The sequence below is a fragment of the Strongylocentrotus purpuratus genome, unplaced genomic scaffold (genome assembly GCF_000002235.5).
Source record: "Strongylocentrotus purpuratus isolate Spur 01 unplaced genomic scaffold, Spur_5.0 spur5_scaffold_4, whole genome shotgun sequence".
Classification (NCBI taxonomy): Eukaryota; Metazoa; Echinodermata; class Echinoidea; order Camarodonta; family Strongylocentrotidae; genus Strongylocentrotus; species Strongylocentrotus purpuratus.
In genome coordinates this window covers 18,906,172-18,924,895 of record NW_022145610.1, presented here as the reverse complement: position 1 = coordinate 18,924,895, position 18,724 = coordinate 18,906,172, and the positions used below count along the sequence as shown (strand labels likewise).

The 18,724-nt window shown below is 37.7% G+C and overlaps 1 protein-coding gene across 1 annotated transcript; it reads right to left on the bottom strand.

Moving 5' to 3' along the window:
* Positions 1-617: 617 nt before the first annotated feature.
* LOC592337 lies at positions 618-18,171 on the bottom strand. Its single transcript, XM_030997708.1, has 14 exons — positions 18,094-18,171; positions 14,975-15,131; positions 13,039-14,607; positions 11,017-11,140; positions 9,840-9,937; positions 8,652-8,776; positions 7,774-7,826; positions 7,468-7,534; positions 6,160-6,267; positions 5,114-5,284; positions 4,107-4,222; positions 3,085-3,221; positions 2,426-2,472; positions 618-1,127 (listed from the first exon to the last, which is right to left on the bottom strand). The coding sequence occupies exons 2-14, from the start codon at positions 15,079-15,081 to the stop codon at positions 1,048-1,050; spliced, it is 2,802 nt and encodes a 933-aa protein (XP_030853568.1). The 5' UTR covers positions 15,082-15,131; positions 18,094-18,171; the 3' UTR covers positions 618-1,047.
* Between the last annotated feature and the right edge of the window lie 553 nt (positions 18,172-18,724).

Genomic DNA, 18,724 nt, shown 5'->3' with positions numbered 1-18,724 from the left:
TTTATTTGTTTATTATTTGATTTAGTATATTAATATAAATGCAAAATGGCAAAGTATACTAATACAATGCACATTATTTGTGTAGTAAATTCAGCCCATGATATAACATGCAGCAAAAGTCCAATGAAAAGTATTTTAATTCACACAATTATTTCTTGGCGATGATCACAGAACACTTTTATATTTTGATTACAGTTACATTCCATCAATGTACAATCATTGCACGTATCAAATATAATTTTGTACAACTACTATTCAATTGAAAGGAATGAATAGCCTCATAATTAAGAAAGAATGTCTACGATTTTGATAATGCTTTTGATACAGCAGTAAAACATACCAGAGACACAATTGCAAAATATTTCAGTTGAAATATATCATTTGTGCCAATATCTAAATATTTGTCTACATTAAAAAAAAACCTCATTTCATGAGAGACAAAAATTATTGTGACATCTGTGAGATAATTTCACCCTGTAATTCGAGGGGTCAGTGACACAAAGACGTATCTCCATTCTGGCCATTTTGAGAAAAAGTGGTTTAAAGATAGAGGTCCACTTGGGCCTTAAGGAGTTACAATAGGGGTTTGGGTGGAGTTAAGTCTTTGTGTTTCCTGGAAAGCCCACATTTTTCTAAACATTTTGATATTAAATACTCATTTTGGCAAAATATGGAGTTACATCTTTGTGTCACTGAACCCTCAAATTATATCATTGTATCACTCATTTATGTCCATGATGTAATGAAGTGTAATACGGTATATTATAATGATAAATGAATTTGAATCATCACATATGCATGATGAGAGTGGATGGCTTATTCAAATGCCTCCTATTATTTAAATCTAAAGCAAGAACTCCCAGGAGCTGCCGGAAGAATTTGGTCCCCATTCTCGTCAAAACTGGAGAGTTGTCAACAGTGCTGAATACAATCATAAATAACACTTAACAACAACACTGTACCCTCACACTAGTACATCTTATCCTACCATGATGGCAAAATGTCACATGACATGTCACATCAGTCACCTGATTAGATACCTGATGATCACATGACAGAGCAGACAGAACTCCCAGCAGCTTGTGTTCTCTTGGACATGCCAGACTTGGCCACTCTCCTCTTGATACCTGCAGGAAAACAAGGGATCAATAAATACCGGTAAATTATTAGGATTGCTGGCAATTATGCAACATTTTGAGAAATTACATATGTCCACATTCAATAATTATCTCTAGGACTATCACCCCCATGGATACTACTTCTAGGAAACCTACCACTAGGACAAGCACCACTAGGACAATTACCACTACGACGATCACCACTAGGACAATTACCACTACGACAATCCCCACTAGGACAATCACCACTACGACAATCCCCACTAGGACAATCACCACTAAGAAAATTACCACTAGGACAATCACCACTAGGACAATTACCACTAGGAAAATTACCACTAGGACAATTTCCACCAGAACAACTTCCTCTAGGACGTTTATCACTAGGACAACTTACAACTTCCTCTAAGACAATTTCCTGAAGGAAAATTACCACTAGGACAACTACCACTAGGACAACTTCCTCTCGGAAAACTACCACTAGGACAACTTCCTCTCGGACAACTACCACTATGACAATCACCACTGGGAAAACTTCCTCTAGGACAACTACCACTAGGACAATTACCACTAGGGCAACTACCACTAGGACAACATCCACTAGGACAATTACAACTAGAACAATGACCCCTAGGACGAATCTACGAAAACTACCCCTTTACCCCTATGACAGATTTACGAAAACTACCCAGAGAAAAGCTCCCCCTACAATAATAACCTGCAGGACTACTATCCCTAGGACCACTAGAACAATTACCACTAGGACAATTTCCACCAGGAAAACTTCCTCTAAGACATTAGCTACTAGGACAACTTCCTCTAGGACAATTACAACTAGGACAATGACCCCTAGGATGAATCTACGAAAACTACCCCGAGAACAACTACGATAATAACCTTAAGGACCACTATACCTAGGACAACTACCACTAGGACATCTACCCAGAAAAACAAATGAAAGGGGTGCTTCTAAAACAATTGCTCTCTGGTCGTTATCCTACACTAAAAAAATGTCTAAATTTAACCATGGAGATGAAAGTATCCCTCACACTATACCTAACCCTTCACCTATCTCTAAAGCCCAGTCGAAAGCCTAAACCTAACCCTATACCATTGATAAAATAAAACGTGGAGCGATTTGTCGCTGAAGTGAATGTAAGATCACCCGTGAAGAAGGTATATGCAGGAATTCGAAAGCAAATCTTGTGCTTTTCTTATCGATAAAAATGCCCCCAAAAAACTTATGATAATCTTCTGCGTACTTTGGTATTAACAAACTTATTTCCTAAAGTGTTTTAAGAACATACCTTCTATGTAGACTTCACGAACGAACATGCCTCCTCCCAAAGTTGAGCTGCAAGAAAGGAAGAATTTGTACTAAAAAATAGATTCATATACATAAGCATCAAACAGAATTGAAAATAATGAGGACATTTTACAGGAAATTGGAAAATAAAGGCTTGACAATTCACATTTCATCCTTGTCAACACTCACAATACTACAAATAAATACAAAATACTTTCTTTGTGGTGCAGATTCTCTTCAAATCCATTAAAAGAATTTTAGGTAAATCTTCTTTCTGTTGACCATTTAATTCTCCTATCATTCCACTGATTAGTTTTCTAAAAACCTTTGATAACATGTTTCTCTGAGATACTGCTTTGAAGGTAAAATAAGTTGTCTATGAGGCTGTTCAGACCGCAAGGGGGGACCGTGGGCGGACCGTGGGTCGCGCTACGACAGCGTGATCCACGGTCTACCCATTGGCATTCGCTGGATTCACACCGCAGTGAGATGGCGCGGTCTATCGTAGCACCCCCTTTTTTGAGAGATCCTGTTGCCATGACGCGTGACGTCATGAGGTCAGAGCGGTCAAGGATTTTGCGCGCTATTACGAACCCGTAGTTGAGTTGTACCGATTCAGATTCAAATCGATTTTAATACGTAGAGAGGAGTATATCTTACTTGTCTTTTCCAGGTCTGACGCCAGCCTCAAAGAGGGCATAGACCGGTCGATGATCCGACGTCTTGATCTCCTCACAGCTGCTGTAGTGAATTAATGAGATGTCTGAAACTTTGCGACTCTTATACAATACCCGATCCTGTATGACACAAACAAAAAAACAAGAGCAAAATCAAAATACCATCACACTGTGTATTGAAGAAAATCACCTCACCATGTTAATTTGCTATCCTTGTAATACTTTATTTTTTACTGATATACTTTTTCATACAATTTCTTAAAGTCAGGTTGATGGCTGTTTTGCAACTATCAATAAATATGCCACAACAATAATAATAATAATTACAATATCATAATAATGAGTATTTCTAAAGCCATATTGCCATTATGCAAAACATTCAAGGCAAATGTAGCAGTAAATTAAACAAGGTATGTTCTACATTTATAAAATATAATAAAGTTCTGATACAGAAAAATTAGCATTGATCACAAGAAGCCCAATTATTCACAGTGAAAAGCTATTTATTGTGCTATTTCACCACTGCACTTGAGAAACTACCTCAACCGATTAAATCCAGTTGGCCTGGGGGGGGGGGGGGCTTTGCACAAAACTTGTCATCAGTGACCAATGATAGTTTTTTTAATAAGCTACTGAAATCCTTGCTTCTGATTGGTTATTAGCAGATTTGTCACTGATTTTTGTCATTTGTCATTGAAAAAAGGCTTTGTGAAACAGGCCCCTGGTCTATGAAACACTTTGCTATTTTGGCTTATTTGTAGGGACACATTGTGACTCATATTTCTTGAACACATGGCTCTGCTTCTGTCTTTTGTACACAAATTTTAAATCATATCCTTCCTTCCTGTGCATGTTCTGCACTTGGGTTTTAAAAAAAATTAACAGGTCATCTGGGGCTAATGAAGACAGGGAATTTTTGTCTTTAACCAATGCAGCTTGCATTTCAATGGTGGGATTTATTTGAAAGAGAAATATAAAGACTATAATTATATCAAATGATCTTACTGTGTAAGAAGGAACTCTGGCCTTGGCGGATGTATCGTATATGTCCTCTCCAATATCAAATTTGTACGTTGGCAGAAATTCAATTTTCCCTTCATGGAAGCCCTGAAAGATTTCATCTGAGTAAAGAGGAACATGAAACTGGTTATCATGAGTTTGCAAACTCACAAAAGTAGGAAATAGTGTGAAATAAAATGCAGTTCAACTTTACATGCAAAGACTACCACAGTAACAATAAAAGCACAGTGATTTTATAATGACAATGTTAATGTGATCTACACAGCTTTCCTACTAGATTTGCATTACATTCGTAGCAACCAGAAGAAAGATAAATTAGGCATGGAGTACAATCCTTTCAGTTTGGGCCATACATGTATGTTATCACAAATTGAAATATCTCAAAACTGGGACAGTATCTATATGGCAGTTTTGAAGCCTGATCTTATAATGGATGCTTAAAGTATTATCATTCTTTTAAACAGAGAGTTCCTTACTCGTATTTTGAGTAACTTATATCCATAATCCAATACCATATACACTGCATACAAATTCTATGTTTATATATTAAAACATAATGAATACACAAGGGGGAGATAGAGAGAGAGAGAGAGAGAGTGAGAGAGGAGAGTGAAGGTGACTTTGAGGAAGAGAGCCAGAAAAAACATAGAGGAGTCAGAGAGGGAGAGAGACACTAAAGAGAGGTAGAAGAAGGGGTTAGAGAGAGAGAGAGAGAGAGACGGAGAGGCAGAGAGACGGAGAGAAACAGGGAAGGGGAGAGACAGAAGGATACAGAGAAAGACAAAGAGAAGTAGAGAGAGGTTGAGAGAGAACTACTTCTAAAAAGAGAGAGAGAGAGGACTCATCTTACATCTTTGCATTGCTTTATTGAGTTGATCATAATGTGGAGAGACGGAAGGATAGAGAGACAGAGAAAGACAAAGAGGAGGGAGGGGTTGAGAGAGAACTACTTTTGAAGAGAGAGAGAGAGAGAGAGAGAGGATTTATCTTACTTCTTTGCATTGCTTTATTGAGTTGATCATACTGCAGCAGGATATCGTAATCATCTTTATTGCCTCTTCTAAGCTGATCTATCCAGCCTTCTATCCGGGCCTTGTTCTCTGCCAACCGGAAATTGAAGTCCCCACACCAGAACACACAGTCAAAGCGAGTTGTCACATCACCTATAGACAAACATCAATACAATGACTCAATATAATATTAGGCTTAAAGAAATACGTACTACAGGTAAAAGAAATTGGGGGATACAGCATTTGCATCAGCAGCTCCTTCTTTGTGGAATAAGTTACCTTTCTCTATTTAGACGGCCAACACTCTTTCTACTTTTAAAACTGGGCTTAAAACTCACCTGATGCTCAATGCATATTATTAAATTTAAATATTCTTTTTATACAATGTATGCCAAACGAATAATCACACTGTGCCACATTGTATGTACCGTGGCACCATGAAGTTGTGTAATCTAATGTAAGTTAACATTTAATATTAATTTAAATTATTTGTATGTGCCTTGGGCATCTCTAGAGACGGATATGTTGCGATTTATAAATATTGTTATTATTATTATTATAATAAAAATCATGAACTTTCAGTAGCTCATGTCACATCAGAATTTTTGAACCTTTTGTAATCTACAATGTATGTACAAAACAATTGCAAACAGTATTTGCCCTTTGTTTTTCTAAATTTTTTCTGAGTACTCATTAGTACATGTTTCAATGAGAAACCATTTTCAAGGGAAACAAAAAATGTAAAGCAAGTTTGACTGTATTCAATAAACTTTGTCTGCTTTATAAACTGTGCTTCTGTACACGTCTTACTGGAACAATGAAGTACAGTCAAACCTGCTATAGTGACCACCTGTCTTCAAAGACAACCTCTCTACAAAGACCACATTTTTAGTTTTCCTAGAAAATGGTTTCTCATTGAAACAGGTACTAAAGGAACCTGTATACAAAGACAACCTATCTACTAAGACCACTTTTTGTGTTTCCCTTGGGTGGTCGCTATAGACAGGTTTGACTGCAGTTTGTCTTACTTGTAAGTACGTTGAACTTCCTGGTTGGGGGTACTTTCTCGGGTAGACTGATGCCTTTCAAGATCTTCTCATAATCCAGCAGCCTCTCCTTCATGTTCTCATCCCCAGCTGTATTACACAGAGAAAATAAAAGACAATGAATCATCAGGGCCCTGTGAAATCTTCTTCTTCTTTATTTATTTTATTTATTTATTTTTTATTTATTTCGGTTTAAAAAGACATATAAATATACATGATTCAAAGGTCCAAGGACCAAAACTGTTCATGTTTACAAATTATACAATACGGTTATAAATACAGTAAATATACAATAGTGAGCCAAACGAAAGGTATGACAAGTACAATACGAAATAAAGATGACAAAAATAATACAATTCCATCCATACAATACCAAAATAAACTAAGAGAAAGTAGAGTCAAGATCATCAAATTACTAAACTGATATATGGTAATGGTAGCAGATAAACAGACAAAAATAATGTTGAGCAACCAAACAATCAAAGAAAAAAGGGGGGAAAAATATTTTGAAGATAGGCAACGATAAAAGCCTTAAAACCTGAATTAACATAATTACGTAATTACGTTTGAGTTGATAAGATAACCACACAGAAATATATATATTACAAATAGGAATCGACTTTAAAAATTAAAAATTAAAGTCGATTCCTATTTGTAATATATATATTTACGTGCCATGTCCTTAGACGTTGGTGACCATGGAATGCCACAACTCTGTCACAACTCTCTGTCCCATATTCTATGAAGTAATTCATTCTCCCCAAGATCAATTCCACTTTCAGAAATCCCACTCTAGCTCCTTAAGCTACTCATCCAGAAAACCCTCCTTCTACCCCTACTCCTCCTCCCCTCTATTCTTCCAGCCAGTGCAAGATTTTCCAAACCATTCTTTTGAACAACGTGAAGCTCGGACATATCAGACACTATAGCTTGGACTTGCCCTATTATTAATGTCATATTGAGGGTTCAATGACACAAAGACGTAACTCCATATTTTGCCAAAATTAGTATTTGATATCAAAATGTTCAGAAAAATGTGGGCTTTTCAGGAAACACAAAGACTTAACTCCACCCAACACTCCATTGAAGTCAATGGCTAGTGAAACATCTAGACTTAACTCCTTAAGGCCCTATTAAGTGCTCTGTAACACATAAACCACTTTTTCTCAAAATGGCCAAAATGGAGTTACATCTTTGTGTCACTGACCCCTCGATATGCTCTTGGGCTGCCTATTACTTTGGGTCATATCCCCGAACAAACTGACTCCATGATGAGTATCTGATACTTACACGTAAAGTGTGATACGATGAAGATAAATGACGTCCCAAAGAAATTGAAGCTGACAGCTATTGCACCCTGTAGTAAGACAAATAGAGAGAGAGAGAGAGAGAGAGAGCATTTGAAAGATGAATTTCTCATTGTCTCAAAATAATTATTAATGATATACACGCCACTTCACAACCTATTTCATTTCCATCATACTTCTTGCAAAAACATGAGGGTAAGAAAACAGGTACCCATGAATTTTGACCATAAACATTTTTAAAAAATTGATAAAAATGATAGGATTCCAATGGGGTAAGTAATAAACCAACCTTTGTTTTGATCATTGACCCTGGTCTTGTTGACACTCTTGATTCCTCAACAGCTGTCATGAAAACAAAAACAGAAAAAAGATAACAGTGGGTTATTGCATAGCACTCAATCATCAGACTTAACTTTCTTGGTACTCCACTGCTATAGAGAACCGAAGCTGTGACGTCATAAAAATCAATTTTTTTAATTTCTCAATTTTTTCTTCATTTTCCAAAAGAGCATCAAAAATAATGTCCAAATGTCGAAAAACAATTGAATATGTTAAGTATTGGCTGAGATATGACCATATATATAAATAGATAAATATATGAATAAATAGATGTATAGGAACTCAGTGTTATAGTGCTCTGGCTCATAATGTTGTTTTATTCAGATGGTCATATCTCAGCCAATACTTACATATTCAATTGGTTTTCGCCATTCGGACATTATTTTTTATGTTCTTTCGGAAAATGAAGAAAAAATTGAGAAATTCAAAAAATAGATTTTTGATGATTTTTGATGATTTTTATCATTTATGTCTTTAGCAATGCTGCTATTATGACACTCAATAGCATTTTAAAGAAGAAATTCATTTCTGCCAAATACCCAGATGCTATAATTGCATATATTCATGTACAAGCAGAAATGTGAATACAGGTTTAGAGTGGGAGATATGAACAAGTGGGAGATATGAATTAATATCAAATTGCTTTTACAGTCAAACCTGCTTTAGTGACCACCTGTCTACAAAGGCCACATTTAGAATTTCACTCTTGAATACATTTTATTTTAAGGCTACAAATGGCTCTCCATAATGTTCAAGTCCAACTTAGAGAGTTAAGTTCAACTGAGGATCTTTGAGAAACACTCCCCTGATGACACGATTGACACTTACGTGAGCAGAACCAGATGAGGTCCCTCCTGATGAAGACCACGCATTGCAGGACACCATGCGCTGCTGAGTGAAGCAGAACATGGGACGGTCCTAGGGTTTCCTGCAGACGAATCTCCCATTCAGCTCTATCAAGGAAGGAACAATCAGAATGTTTGAATATTTGTTTAGGAATTTCAGAACATGACAGACTTATTAAAGGCATCATTTAACAATGTTTAAATCTGAGATGCATGGCCCTACTGTGGTGTAATATAAGAGAATCTTTGTGAATTTGTATGCATATTATATAGTAATGGCTGTTATAGTTTTTTTTAAAGCATATTGTTAAATGTTAAATTGAAGCAATAAAACATATCAATAAAAAAATATACAAAAATCACAATGTTCAAATAGACCCATCTTCATTAGCCCAAATTTTCAAAGTAGCCCACTAATTCTGAAACGGGATATTACTAGCCCGATAACAATGACACCATGCTTATTCGCATTGAGCATGCAAATAGCAGCATTGAATAGCTTTTGATATTTCTTGGCTTCATCTACAGCATGTTTACTTCTGGACGTGCCATAATTCAGTGTGACCTAAAAATCATTTTTTTAGTAATAAATGAAAGAATGAATGAGTGAATGTGTGATTGAATGATTGGATGAATGAATGATTGTGTGCATGAATGATTGGATGAATGAATGAATGAATGTGTGCGTTAATGATTGGATGAATGAATGAATGATTAATGACATAAATGAATGATGAAATTGAATGAATGAATGATTGATGGAATGAATGAATGAATGAATAAATGTGTGTGTGTGAATGATTGGATGAATGAATGATTGATGGAATGAATGAATGATGGAAAGAATGAATGATGGAATGAATGACTGACTGACTGAATGAATGAGTGTGTGTGAGTGAATGATTGGATGAATGATTGATGGAATCAATGAATGAATGTGTGCATGAATGATTGGATGAATGAATGAACGATGGAATGAATGAATGAATGAATGAATTAATGAATGAATGAATAAATGTGTGTGTGAATGATTAGATGAATGAATGAATAAATGTGTGCATGAATGATTGGATGAATGAATGATTGATGGAATGAATGAATGATGGAGTGATTGATTGAATGAATGAATGAATGAATGGTTGAATGAATAAACAATTGGATTCATACTCACATATCAGGAGATGATTCCTGTGTGCCTATAACATAGACATCCTGCATATACTCAATGTCTTCAGGAAGAAGAAGATCATCCAGGTTCTCAGGTATTTCCTGCAATAACAATTTGAAAAAAGTAACATTGTTTTTGTTTCCTCATTTGTTTCATTCATTCATTCAAAATGGTTTATTTCAAATAAAACTTTCATCACAGCATTTAGCCGAATTACAAAAGTTTATAAACAAAATTAATAACACATAATGTAATATATAACATTCAACAACATGATTGAATCTCAAAAACAAATCAGTATAAATACGAGAAATATAGCTTATATTGCAACATATGGAAACACAAATTAAAAAGAAATCAGAATTAGTGTAAAGTAACATACTTCTACTGAAATCATGTGAGAGAAGAAGGACTGGAATAAGCAGTATATGGTAAACGGAGCAAATGTATGTGGTGGAAAATATGGAGAGTAGAACTGAAAAGTGGGAGTAACGTTTGCAAATACAATGTAAATGTTTACTTGTTTGTTTGTGTTTGTATATAATGTGCAAAACAGCCACTTTAAGTATTACCTGATCATCTGCTCACGGCCAGAAAGGCATAAACTCTATGTTAAATTATACATATTATAGAGGAGATCAGTGTTAATGACAGCTGTTCATTACCAGCAGCCTATCTGTAAGGAGAATCCCAAATAAGCCAATCAAACTGGTTTGTTGCTCCTCAGATAGTGTTACGTTTATGTTTTTGTTTATGTTTATTTGTTTTACCAGACTGCTAAGAAAGAAAGCTTGAGCATGTGTACATCACTAATCTATTCAAAAACAAAAGAAACAGAGAATTTTGCACACAGGAAATAAATATTATCTTAAAGGAGGTGTAGCATGAAGAGACTACGTGTCTTTCCTGTGGCCTGACTCGGGGCCAATTGGGTATAATACGACTATGGACGACGTAACTACAGTATTCACGTGCGTGCAACATATGCAAAACCGAGGAGAACTTCGGTCTGTTTCGTGAACGCTTGCGCATGCTTACCGTTAATCAAGTCCATTCCTTATTGTGCAGTGGTCCAGAAGAAGTCATAGATGGTGTTAACCAGTATTTGCCATGCTACACCCCCTTTAACACATATGATATGTTAAACCACCCAAAACACAGATCCCCCTTTAAAGCTCACCTTGTCTTCATGCATGTTCCACGTTGCAACAAAGATGCGTAGTCTTCTCTCTGGAAGATGGGAATCCAGCTCATCCTTGCCTAACAGAGATCCGCTATTACGCACCCCTCCACTCAGGTAACTCCTAGATAAAGATATATACAAAATGATGATAACATGTTGTTCTTATATAAAGCGCTTTACAGGTATATCATTACCCCGGTCATCCGATTCAGGCTTACCCACACATAATGTATGCACATTCTCCACTCCCTGGGGAGCATTTCAGCCAGGCATCATTTTTACAAGCGCACACTTGCTAATATAAAGCACATTAGCTTTCGCATCCTACCGGGTACCCATTTAACACCTGGGTCGAGAGTGGCAAATGTAGATCATGTCTTGCCAAAGGACATTAGTGGCCCGGCGGGACTTGAACCGCGGACCTTGTGATCCACAGTCCGGTGACATATTCACTCGACCTCTATCACGACAGTGTATAAATCCTTGCCCAAAGACTAAACAGGGTATAGTACTGTACCTTACTGAAAATACGTACATAATGACATCAGTGGTGAATAAAATACACAGGAGTGTTTCTTGATTTGGCTAAGGGATTTTCAAAAACAATTTTTAGCATTACCGAAAAATTGCTAGGCTCAAATCTGTCTACTACTCTACTTCAATAAAAAGGTAATAGAAAGTTAGAACAGAAGTAATTTTTTAAACTAGAATGAAGTGTTTAACACATAATAATGTGCACAAGTATTGACATTTTGTCCCGGCCCCCCCACTCAGGTTTCAAAATGACCGCATGCGTGTTGCCAAAATGTCCTTTTCGTAACAAAAGAAAAAGGTCGAGCCGTATTGACTTTACACACCGGACTTTTGCTGAAAAGGGGGGGATGCTGAAAAAGGCTCGTATACAAAAGAAAAAGGTCGAGCCGTATTGACTTTACACACCGGACTTTTGCTGAAAAGGGGGGGTCGGTTGGAACACGCATATGCGTACCCTAAATAACACTGAGTGGGGGGGCCGGGCATTTTGTCTACAAACTAAACTGTACAAGGTACCACATGCAGATGTGTTTGACAAATAAGATTAGACTTGATTTGCTCCTTTCGTATCATCTCATATCTCCTGAATGAATGTGGTATTCAGGAAGATAAGCTAATTATTGCATTTTTAATATGTCATTCTATCTTAATTCTTAAATGTACCGTACATGTGCTTTGACTGGATACATTAAAGATTTGCTTTTTTGATTTTGATTTTGTTGTTAACTAGGTCCCTTTCACAAAGCCTTTTTTCAATGACAAATGACAAAAATCAGTGACAAATCTGCTGATAACCAATCAGAAGCAAGGATTTCAGTAGCTTAAAACAAAAACTGTCATTTGTCACTGATGACAAGTTCTGTGAAATGCCCCCCCCCCCCCTGCTAATCATCATCTGATGAGGAGAACTCTCACGTTTGGAATACATGTTCACAGTTACTTAGTGTTGTCTAGTATTGTTGAAACTATGTTTAAAGAGCTGCCAACCTTGTGCGACCAAAAAAAGTAACCATGATGGCAAAAAAAAGGAATTTCAAGCAAAAAAAAGGAATTCAGTAAAACGAAACTTACAGCCACGCACTTCCAATGCAGATATGTCCATTCCTCATGCAGTTTTTTTTTGCGTATTAGGACTTTATTTACAAGTAGGTATTTTGTTGTTGTTATTTTGGTATTATCAGCGTTTCATTCGTTTTGAGAATATATTTCTCTTTAAGTTTTTTTTTTTTTTTAAATAAAAAAAAACGTATTTTGTATTAAAAAAACATAATTTAGATGAAAAAAATGGAATGGTTGGCAGCTTTGTGTTTGGATTTGCCCAAAATCAAGTAACTTGGGCAGCGTTTCATGAAACCGTCATAACTACAAGTTCACCAACATCTCATTGAAACATGCGTTAACGCATTTCAATGGGATGTCGGTGAACTTGTACTTATGACGGTTTCGTGAGACGCCGCCCTGATGAATAAATAGAGATGATTTTACCTGTTGCCCTTTCTTGCACTCTTGTTGGTTAGTTTGTTGAGCAGCAAGGAGCTGGATGCCATAGACCTGTTGGTTTCAGACATGGACCCACCACTCAGTACTGACATCTCAGAGTTTCCAAAACTATCTTCCAAGTCATCATCCCTCTTGTAACTGGTCCGCAAGGAGGGCGACATGACGGTGCTTGGAAGCGGGGGCGGGGCACTGGCGTTGGTTATGGGGGAGAGGCGTCCAGCCCTCAAGGAATCGGTTGGACTTGCAGCCCGCAAAGCATCACTGTCTTCATCATCTTCTATGTGCTGTAGTTTGTCTTTCAAATATTGCTTCAATTTCTCCTCATCTTCTTTATCATCATCTTTTAGAATCTCATCCTCATCACCAAGGACTGTTCTATTTGGCAATTCAATTTCTTTCACCTCCTCCTCCTCTAAATCATTCCCTTTCAAATTGTCCTCGCTTTTTGGAGGAACATTGCTTGCTCGAGCTTCGAAAGAGTTCTTTAGAGGACTTACAACAATTAACTCATCATCATCACTTTCATCATCATCATCATCATCCTCTATTAGAGTGACACTCATTTTTGGCTTTGTCTGTTGTTCTTGAAGCACATCCTGTGCCTCACTTCCAAGTGAATTCTGAAATCTACTGTTCAGAGTCCTATCATTGCTCTCCGCTGCTAATGCACGAGTGTTTGTCATGTCACTAAATGTACTGCTTATGTTTGTCCTTTCTTTCATTGCACTAGAAACTACAACATCACTTCTGAGCTCATTTGATTCTCCGTCATCCGGTAAAATATCAAGCGCATCGCCACCATCATCATCCCCTAACAGGTCACCTGACTTTGAAAGGACATCTTTCATTTGTTCTCTTCCATGAGCATGAGATTTTGTCTCAAGATTTGTTTCAGATGGTAGGTGTTTCTCCACACTTGATAAACTCACAAAATCATTTTCCTGAATAGAGTTTCTGTCTGGAAATGACTCAAAATTGTGCGAATCACTTGTTTCTGTCTCTACAACACCATCTATCCTCAACGCATTTCCCCTCTGCGAAGGTGTATCGTATGTCTCCTTTGGTGCTTCCTCAACTTCAAAAGTCCCATTCTTTGAAATCCCATTCGTTCTAATGCCTACCCTGTCTATGTTTTCTTCTGGCTTCATTTGGGACTTTGTCTTTGGTTTCTCCAGTGGTTCCAGCACTGCTCGTGGAGCAAGGGATTCAAGCCCTCCTAGGCCTCGTCTCATTGGTTTCACGGGGTCAAGCGGAGAGGAAAATAGGGAGGATTTCAAGGTCGAATTTTCTCCCCAATCCAGTCGGTTGGATGATGGCAAAGGGTCAAGGCCTGTGACCTTTCCCCTATCATCCCCAGTGATGATGTCATTGACTCTGTCCCTTTCTGTCTTGGTGGACTGTGTGAGGTCATCAGAAAGTGCTGATCCACCATTCACAAAGCCATTAGACAACCTCCTATCAGACAGACCATCTCTTTGCTGGCTGTCTGGTGGGTGGGGTACCAAGACATCCTTGGATGGGTCACTCAGTGAATTGTTGGTTTTCTTCAATTTTCTGCATAAAAAAAAAGCAAAATAAAAAGATCATCCAGAAACACAAGAGTATTTTGAAGGAACTTTATAAATGAAATGACAATGACAGCACTCGCATATTATGGTTTTCTATAGATTGGCTAGTATATTCCCTGAACTTAGCAGATTACTCTGATACAGTTACTTCTTCCCTGAAGAGGTCGACCAAAGCCGAAATAGACACAACCCTACACTCGGATGATTATTTGAGTGGCTACAAAGAAAATATTCTGTCCTATACAATTTTTTACAACCTAGTTAGACTGATACTTCCAGAGATAGTTCGAAGTTTAATTATCCCTTGAAAAGGCAATCTCACTTTACGACAAACATGTGTAATAAACAAATACCTGAGTCTTGCTAGGGTCTTTGATTTCTTGCTTCTGGTGCTACTTGCTCCATCTTCAACTGAAGAGGTCGATCGGGCAGAGAGTGGATCCAAGTCCACTAAATCCATCTCGATCTATCCGATAGATACAAGGATAGAAGAAAGACGACCACCATTACCTAAAGGAGAGAAGATAAGATGGTTATGGCTATATGTATCTGATCTTGATTAGTGCACTAAAATTTGGAATCGTGCATCACAACACCTCATATTACACTGCACGAGTGCAGGCACTATGACACACATTTCGTACCAACATGTTAGGGATCATCAACATCCATAGAGCCTAGAGGGTAAATTGCACGTCTACAGCTAGATCTACCGTATATTTGCATGGTAGGCAAATTTCTATCACTTTTTTAGAAATAATTTTGTGTGTGTAATCTATAAGATTGCTGTGATTATTGATTCTCTTTGATGAATTCGAAAGAGAATCATTTCCAACAGATTTTGCATAAGTATTATTTCACCATTTTATGAGCATAAGCCATAATCCAGTCTGGCTCATTCTACTCCACTGCCACTAGACCAGAGTGTTGAGCCGTAAGTTCAGAGTCAAGAGACGTATCTAAAATCTTTGGAAGTGGAAAAAAACCTAAATTCACTTTTGCACCGGGCTTCTAAAATGAGATTTCATTCATTTTGTTAAATAAAATGCAAAGGAAAGACCTTATCATATGTTCTTAATCATGATTTTAAAAAAAAAAATGTAATCAATGATTCAAGCATAGCCTGATACTCTTCCCTTTTTATTTAATGGAATAAGCAGAATCACACTTTAGCCTAGATGCCCGGTGCAAAAGTGCATTTCTGCCAAGGCTTTAGTTTTAGGGCCGGAGAGAATACTCAATTCAATACCTACGACTCTGTGACTAAGCAGTAAGCGGTCAAGTAGTAAGACAGATCTACACAGATGTTATTGTCTCACGAAGAACTTTGCACATTGAGCGCTTTACAGTGAGTTTACGCACTCTCATTGGCCGATCCGCTCGAGTGGCTTTGAATGCGAGTGAGAGAGGGCCTACTTAACTTAAGCGCAACTTTAGTTCAATGCTAATGTCAATACGTAATATTACGTTACACCACAGGGATTTTGACATGTCATGACTCATGCTTTAAACAGGTGACGCACTTCACACATAACTGACGCACACATAAAATAGAAAAATCAACAAACATTTCAGAATAAATTTCAAGTTTGTACCTTAAAATGACGAAAATGAGAATTGTTCAAACTTAAAAAAAAGTTACAAAAGACTTCAACTTAAGTAAAATAGTCTAGTCTACTTAACCTTTTAAGAATGCTGAAAAAATAATAACAAATAGACTAGCCTAGACTAGAGTAGAGGGTTTCACTGGTTCACTTTGGCATTCATGTCTCCAGTATTTTTCCATCACGGTACTTATTTATATTCATTATTCGGGCCACGTGTGTATTTCTTTCCAATCGCGCATCGTGGTTCCGCACTGTTCACCCCGCGTATTTTCATCACCACGAGGTTTTCTCCACTCCCGCTTCCAACTTGGTCGAGTCAACAACTCCTGCATCCATCTTCAGTTGAGTCACACGCTCCATGATTTTCTCTCCAGGCTTATTATTCTACCGTGCCTATCACCTCTTGCATGGCACGTCAACTTTCTCTGCCGTGTTCATCAGGCTGCAGTCTTCCAGTGGAACAGTTAAATCAAGATCCGACATATATGGTGCTTGGTTATCCGCTGGGAGCTGCCAGTTTCTTCACCGGTAGTCTTTCACTCACATGAGCTCGACTCACCGCAGCTCATCTAAACATTCACCATCAAAGTTCGGCTCATCAATCGAGCGACTCACTGCTCAGCACCAATGCCGGCTTTGATGTCTGCATTTTCTACCTTGGCCTCCGACATCAAACGACTCACTGTTTCATCGTCGAGCGTCACTTTCTTCTCTTCTCTTCTCGCCTGAGAGCTTCTTCACTATCTTCATCACGGACGTCAGCGTCGAGATTCTTCACGGTTCTTCAGCCACGACAATGAAGCTGCATCTCCGCCTTCAAGCCTCCGCACATCATCGCATGAGCCCCTTCCTTCGTTCTCAACTCTCTTCTTCTTCATTGGACTTTCGACGGCATTTCTATTCTGTCGTAAGCTTTCATTCATTATGTACATCGCATTTATTCATGTTCATTCTTATCTTTGATCATTATAATGTAACTACGTGCAATATCTGCAATTCTCATTTATGTATTCTCATTCCAAATCTTCGGCTTGTGCTTGACTACACTTTGCAAGTGTACGTCAGCCTCATCAGTACCCAATAAACATAACGAAAAGGGAATACTTTTTATCATGTATTTTATTGTCAGTGCAACCTTGCTTCCTCGTAGCTAAAAATAAAAATAAGAGTTATGTTGTGTGACGAGTGAACACGCTTTCAAATATCCATTCACAATACCTCACACTCATGTCTCTAAAGATGAAATGGAAAATCACAAGCTTTCTCCTTGCACAAATATCTTATAACATTGGGTGAATGGAAGCAAGCGAAAAGACAGGTGAATAGATCTACAGGTGAATACAGGTGAATAAGAAGGGCCCTTGTCGGCGCCAATTTAGTAAGAACTAAAATGAGTCTGCAATTTGCTGAGATTGGATGAACAATCTGCACAAGCGCTAAATGTACTCTAAGCTTAAGTTATGCGTGTGTCTGTTACTGTTACTGTTAGTTACTAACATTTTTTGTTAGACTTTGCTGCAAATTCAGCTTAATAACAACATTCCTTTATGTTTTGATTTACAACACATCAAAATGTCTCTATCTAGTATCTGTCTAGCGGAGCCTAGACTCGCGCCGCGAGCTCCGGCTCTACTTAGCCGGGAGCCACGGCCAACCCAAGACCTTCGTGTTACCCATCGGATCGGCTCCGCTGGAGCGAGAGAGTACCGGTCGGTATGGTCATGACGACAGGAGCGTCATTGTAAAAAAAAATTGTAGCACAGAATTTGACACATTAAATAAGCATACGTATTTATTTTTTCATACTAAGCGACACATGAATATCATAAGTATACACAATTGTAACCATACAATAACAGACTTACAGTATGACATTGAAATTACCGCAAAATTGTCTTGTTTTTATCCACTTAACAACACATGAATTCAGACAGTTGCTATCGTTAAACTATTTATGGTATCTTTAAAGCGAGAAAAACAAATGAATCGAGCCAGCTCTTCTTCTTCTTTTTCTTCTTCTTCTTCTTCTTCTTCTTCTTCTTCTTCTTCGATCGTCTTCTTCTTCTTCTTCTTCTTCTTCTTCCTCATCCTCTTCCTCTTCCTCTTCCTCTTCCTCTTCTTATTCTTCTTCTTTTTCTCCTTTTAGCTCCTTCTCCTTCTCCTTCTCCTTCCCCTTCCCCTCCCCCTTCCCCTCACCCTTCCCCTTCCCCTTCCCCTTCCTCTTCCTCTTCCTCTTCCTCTTCCTCTTCCTCATCTTCTTCTTCTTCTTCTTCTTCTTCTTCCACATCCTCTTCCTCTTCCTCTTCCTCTTCCTCTTCCTCTTCCTCTTCTTCTTCTTCTTCTTCTTTTTATTATATTTTCGATCATTAGTTTGATGTTGTTATCGTTATTATAATCTTATCTGTCTATAAATGCTTCGATTTTAACTTATGTATGTCATGGCAGGGACCCCACTGGAAATAATTAGCTTTCGAGCTTTTGTGGGTTACCCTATTC

What these genes read in the sequence shown, in the direction of transcription:
- LOC592337 (XM_030997708.1), bottom strand. Translation starts at nt 15,081, where the DNA reads ATGGATTTAGTGGACTTGGATCCACTCTCTGCCCGATCGACCTCTTCA. An exon ending in AGTGCAAGAAAGGGCAACAG is followed by an intron (nt 11,141 to 13,038) that starts GTAAAATCATCT and finishes ATCTTTATCTAG; the next exon opens with GAGTTACCTGAGTGGAGGGG. An exon ending in TCGTGAAGTCTACATAGAAG is followed by an intron (nt 1,128 to 2,425) that starts GTATGTTCTTAA and finishes GTTTTCCTGCAG; the next exon opens with GTATCAAGAGGAGAGTGGCC.